The following is a 6,099-nucleotide window of genomic DNA, read 5'->3' as shown; positions in this document are numbered from 1 at the left end:
TAAGGCCTCGGCTCGAACTTTGTATTTTATTTTTCAGTGTGAATGCATTATCTTTATAAATATTATATAGAGGACACTGGGGTTAGTTGTCACAATTACTATTTACGTTTTTTTTGCCAAAAAATCTAATGGCATAAATGTGTTTTCTCTAGCACTGGTTTTCTTTGTTGATTTTAAACACCTAATTCAAAAAATCTTAAATTATTAATTTTTTTAATGAATTTTTGTTAAAAAAAAAAAGAATTTCTTTACAATAAAATTTTTGCTCATAAGCCTGTTTATTATCAGACTGACAACTTCCTCAATATAGTGATAACCCTTTTGACAAAAAGTCAAAATGTGTTAAACTATTTTTCATGCAATGTGTGTGTGTGTGTGTGTGTGTGTGTGTGTGTGTGTGTGTGTGTGTGTGACAACTTGCCCCATTCTGCTCTATGTTGTAAGGCCGGGAAACTGCAATATTACACACCAACTGTTATATATTGTAGCTTTATAGGCTACTTTTTAAAATGACCGATCATTGGATTATTTATTAATGATAACATTATTATTGTTAAAATGTATAATAAAGCATGAAATATATTCAGTAATAACACTGCTGAATAGCCTATCTAAATTTTAAAGTTAAAATAACGAGTTACTTTAACAATGAGAGTTATGGATGAGGGCTAGCAATTTAGAGGGCTGCCATAATCTCAGCTGATTTTATATTAACTGTTTATATGGAGTATCATTACCTGTATTTTATGAGGCCATTTAGTTTCCCAACACCACACCATCGTGAATCTTTCACGTTCAACGGGGAGAATCACACACACGCCGCCTTTGTTTGCCTCCGAATTCAAACTCTTGGCCAATAGGCGCAGGGCAGATTGTCCAATGGCGTTCTTACTTGGCGGACACGTGACGCAACAACTCGACTGGCAACAATGTAGCGACCAATGGCTGTCTGGCGGTGGGATGGGTCCTCTCCTCTCTGAAAGTACAGGATACAGGTGTCCGTGACAGAGTGTATTATTCAATTTAGGAAACGTTAGTGATTGATAAACTTTCAGTTATGGCTTTATCCCAGTGTCTTGAAGATTCGCCGGGCTGGCGGGCACCGAGGACAGGCCAGGATCTAAACGTTAAAGAACTTTACAATGAGAGACACCGACTCGCTCTGGAGGAGCTGGTCGCTGGTGGAGTCGATTCCTTTATGGGATTCCTGCAGAAAGAGAGAATCCCTAACTTTCTCTCCGACGACGAGATCAGGCGGATTTCTCGCGCTTCTGTTGTGCCCAAATCACTCTCTTCGATCGGAGACGATTCTCATTTGGACCAATCTGGCACACTGGACTGCTCATCTGTCACTTATTTCCCCGAGGTTTCTGATATTGAGCCCCCAGTTTTAGAGATGGGCTGGCCAGCGTTCACTACAGGGTCGTTCCGGGGAGTAACGCGTGCAGTCGCCTACTTCCAGCCGTGTTATGGAGAGTGCATTTATAGCTGCAAAGAAGCGGCCAGGAGGATGATAAAAAATGCAAAGGAGGTATTGCTTGGCCCGTACTGTTAAAAAAGTTGTATATGAGGCACCAAGATACTGTTACTTAATTCATCTGTAGCAATAATTCATCTGTTCTTACTTGTGCTATGACAAGCTTTAACATTTAATCATTAAAACTATGAAGTAGCCTATATATTTAGTTTTACTAGTAAGCCTATTCATTCTGAAATTACTAGTAGGCCTATATAATCAAATAGTGACTACTATCATTCTAAATTGCACTATTCATTAGATTATAGTAGCCTACTTATTCCAAAAGAGACTATCAATTATTATTTTTACTAGGCTACTAGTTATATCCCAATAGTGACATGTAACTTTTCCAATGTAACTGGTAACAGATTTTAATTTAAATTTACCAAATTTAATTCTGAACAGATCTGTGGTTCACATATAAACTTTTGCAACTCTTAGCCTATATGTTCCAATTGTTGCTGGGACCTATTTTATATTACTAGTTAATATTTAGTTACTATTACATTTTTCTTAGTTCTTATTGAATATGCACTAGTACTAGTTGTGTACTTACTAAAAACAATGGTAGCTAATGAATAGCCACTGGTGAAATGGAAAAAGAAGATTGTCTCTGTTTGAATGATTAATTAAAAACATATACTAGTAATTTATAAGGAATGTACAAATGTATTGTCATAACATGTCTTTATTTTTTACTTATTGTAAATAAGTTGGGAAATTCATTTGTTCTCAGATTTCCCTGCTTAAACTTTTAAGATGATTTAAAAAATTATATATATATATATATATATATATATATATATATATATATATATATATATATATATATAAACAAGCCATAAAAAATAAAAAAAAACTTATTTCAGTTGTTTTAGTCAAAGATCAGTTTTTCAGGTAATGGAAGAGTAAGTTTGTGCTCTGGATCTTAAGTGTGGAATGGGAAGAATGTGCCGAAGCGTCTATCACACTGAACTGTTACCTCTAGGGGTCTGAACCTGGAGGTGCCACAACAGGCTCTTCAGTCCTTGAACTGAAGGGGGTTTTGAGCTGAATGTATTGAGGTTATACCTCCAGGCAGTCTGGATCTGTTCCAGCTTGCATGTACTTAAAGGCCAAATGTAATAAAAAAATCATCAAGGTGTGTAGCCAGCGGCTGTTCAGTCATGACAATCATACGAATGAGCTAGAACATCGAGTTCACTGATGCGGAAGCTCTAAGCTGTAATTTCAGTCCATGTTTAGCCAAAAAGAATAATAATGCTTTGTTAATGTCTCATTAATCATGAGTGATTTTTATCCTTAGGTGATTGCCATTGTGACAGACTCCTTGACAGACCTGGACATCTTCCATGACCTGCAGGAAGCTTGCACACGCCGCAGAGTTCCTGTCTATATTCTTTTAGACCAGTCTTCTGTCCACCCATTCTTACAGATGTGTAAAAACCTTCGTGTACAGCTTGATGAACTGCTGGTATGAGTTGACAACTTAAAGCTATGTCACTTTGAAATGTCATTATTATCTGTTAAATATTAATATTAATATTGTTGTTTTCATATTTAATATATTTAGTATTTTTGTACTACTTTTTTTTATTTTAATTTTTTTTAGCAAATGAAAGTACGGACCATAACAGGCTCTACCTACTACATGAGATCAGGTGCTCGGATCACTGGAAAAGTTCATGAGCGTTTCATGCTGATTGATGGGAACAGAGTGGCTACAGGTTCATATAGGTATTAGGACCCAACATCTTAAAGGGATATTTCACCTAAATGTGAAAATTACATGTTGTTCCAAACATGTATGACTTTCTTTCTTCTGTGCAACACAAAACAAGATATTTGTAATATATTTAAGAAACGTCTCAGTGTTGAAAGTCAGTGACTTTGACTTTCTTTGTATTGTTCAAAATATTTTCTGTTTTCATTTTGTGTGGGTGTGACATTTGTGCAAATGTACAATGATTATAAAGAAACGATCATGAAACATTTTGCAGAAAATTATTACAGTTTAACTTTGCAAATGCCAGACAATCAGTACATAATAGTCTTGACTAAACGTTTATTTTGGCACTTTCTTTTATCTACAGGTTTAACTGGACAGATGGCAAACTCAACAGCAGCAACCTTATTGAGTTATCTGGCCAGATAACTGAGAAATTTGATGAAGAGTTCCGCATCCTCTATGCTCAGTCCCTACCACTGCCACCGAATACAAGAGCTCCCTCTAGTGCCAGAAGCAGCGTTTTATATGACCATCTTGTCCTCAAACCACCTGGAACGCCTCCCTCCTTCTTGGCACGAACAACAAAGCCTCAACCAGAATGTCTGACGAGCACTCCAGCCAGACTTCATACCCCAGAGATCCAACAGATGAATAAAGACATTGAAGATCGAGACAGAAAGAGTAACCCAGTTTCTGATACTTCCACTGTAGGTGAAGACTGGATCGAGCAAGAACTCGGAGAGGAAGCGCTCACCTCGGATGACCGTCCTCGTTTGCCGGCAACGAATGTTACTGCTCAGACTCAGACAGTCGATGTGATGATCTCTCTCCCTGTACCTTCCTGCCACATCTCAACACAAACGACCTGCCACACCGTAGACACGAGTGTGCAAACATGCACCGACAACAACAAGCCTCAGAGCTCAAGCCCTAAATCGCAAACCTTGTCCAGCAGCAACCAGATCAACCCCAGTGCGTCATCCTCTTGCAGCCTTCAGGAGGTGGACTGTCACCCACCTGTCTGTCTCGCCCCACAAGACGCCAACCTGAGGGAATGCTTCCTCAAGATCACTAAAGAACGACAGCACCACTACAGCTCCATTCGCTCCAAACTCGACCACATGGTGACACTGCTCTCTCACAAGAGGGAACTAGTGGACCTCACCAACCTGGCGCTGAGGCCCGGCCTGCACAGAGGACGCAAAGGTCAGCAGGAGGGCAGGCAGGTTCACGGTACACATGACAATGTTATTATGGGAACATGGCCCAGGTCGAGATGTCTGCAGTAACATGAACTCAGGAGAACAGCGCTGGTGGTGGGTGTATTGGTGTTAGTCTGCTGTTTTAGTACTGCACTTTAAAAAAAATCAGAACAAAACATATTTTGAATGATGTTATGTGAGAATGCAGTGTACAAGTGACAAATGTGCAAAGATACTGTTTTTTTTTACTTAATCTTAATTCTACTTATTTTTCAGGATGAGGGAATTATTAGCAGTCTTTAAATACTGTAGTCAAATAAATCAAAGTACTTTTCTTTTCAGTGCTATTTTGAAATCAATTTAGTAAATGTCTGTATTTGGTTGTCTCTGTTTCTTTCGGCGTTGTTTGTTTAAAGTTGTGAAGTTATGAAATGACTTTTTTGAACACTATTACTGTTATATTCATATATAAAAAAAAAAACAGTCACTCATGGATGTGTTTGATGTGTTTTGACTCTTGGATGATGTTAGTGAAAGGACTGAATCAAAGCCGTTTTGCTAAATTGGAGACTTGATAGTTTTACTATGCTTGAGGCAGTTGAATATTTATTTCACCAAGGACACAGATAAAACAAAAGTTAAATTATTTATGATTGCCTCATATTAATAAAACAACAAATTAACAATTGTTTATTGAAGATTTTTGTGGGGTTTTGGAACTTATTTATAAATGCTCAATTAGTATAGTATATTACATTCAGCTTTAATATATATATTTTTAAATATGTACTTTGCAATATAGAGAATTTATAATATACACTACCATTCAAAAGTTTGAGGTCAGCAAGATTTTTTGAAAGAAATTAAAGGGCTCCTATAATGCCCTTTTCACAAGATGTATAATAAGTCTCTGATGTCCCCAGAGTGTGTATGTGAAGTTTTAGCTCAAAATACCCCACAGATATTTTTTTAATAGCATGTTAAAATTGCACTTTTTGAGGGTGAGCAAAAACGCAGTTATTATGTGTCCCTTTAAATGCAAATGAGCTGCTGCTCCCGGCAAAGAAGGCGGAGTTTCAAGAGCTCCTGTTTTAGCTTCTGATTACCTCACACAGACACACACTGAAAATTGAAAAAACTTTTAGCCTTTTATGTTCAAACCGGAGTTGGACAAAGATGGAAAGACTCAAGAAAAAGTGACAACAGAATGCAACAGGACATTTCTGAATGGTTAGCTGATGAATTTATATAACTGATGTGGAGTTAACTATCTTGCAGTCATTAATTAGCATATTATGTTATGATAATCTACATAAATCGCTTCCAGGGGGTGGGATTTATGTAAATTTTAGGGTTAGTGATGTCACTAACCCATGAAGAAGCTCATTGTAGTCCCTACCAAGCGTTTGTTGTAGGCTAGTCCTTAAAAAGCGATTTTCGTAAAAGAAAATATCTCCCTTTTCTTTGAGTTACAACAATGTTGTTTATGCTCAAACAGCAACATTACACACTAACTAAATTAAAAAAAAGTTAAATCATAATCAACCACCACTTTAATACTTTTATTCAGAAATAATGCATCAATTGAATCAAAAGTGAGGCATTTATAATGTTTATAATGAATGGTAGGCTAGTGTATATTAAAAACA

General features: G+C 37.0%; 1 protein-coding gene across 1 annotated transcript; it reads left to right on the top strand.

Moving 5' to 3' along the window:
* The first annotated feature begins 443 nt into the window (after nucleotides 1–443).
* fam83d (family with sequence similarity 83 member D) lies at nucleotides 444–5,296 on the top strand. Its single transcript, XM_082155518.1, has 4 exons — nucleotides 444–1,531; nucleotides 2,826–2,993; nucleotides 3,132–3,256; nucleotides 3,613–5,296. The coding sequence occupies exons 1-4, from the start codon at nucleotides 1,058–1,060 to the stop codon at nucleotides 4,535–4,537; spliced, it is 1,692 nt and encodes a 563-aa protein (XP_082011644.1). The 5' UTR covers nucleotides 444–1,057; the 3' UTR covers nucleotides 4,538–5,296.
* The last annotated feature ends 803 nt before the right edge of the window (nucleotides 5,297–6,099 follow it).

Source organism: Leuciscus leuciscus (assembly GCF_965113295.1).
Source record: "Leuciscus leuciscus genome assembly, chromosome: 23".
Classification (NCBI taxonomy): domain Eukaryota; kingdom Metazoa; phylum Chordata; class Actinopteri; order Cypriniformes; family Leuciscidae; genus Leuciscus; species Leuciscus leuciscus.
The sequence above is the reverse complement of the archived record's forward strand: the minus strand, read 5'-3'. Positions and strand labels throughout refer to the sequence as shown.

Bases quoted from the DNA above. Each gene is read 5' to 3' on its own strand.
- fam83d (XM_082155518.1), top strand. From the start codon at position 1,058: ATGGCTTTATCCCAGTGTCTTGAAGATTCGCCGGGCTGGCGGGCACCG. The intron at 2,994-3,131 runs GTATGAGTTGAC...AATTTTTTTTAG, and splicing joins TACAGCTTGATGAACTGCTG to CAAATGAAAGTACGGACCAT. The intron at 3,257-3,612 runs GTATTAGGACCC...TTTTATCTACAG, and splicing joins GTGGCTACAGGTTCATATAG to GTTTAACTGGACAGATGGCA.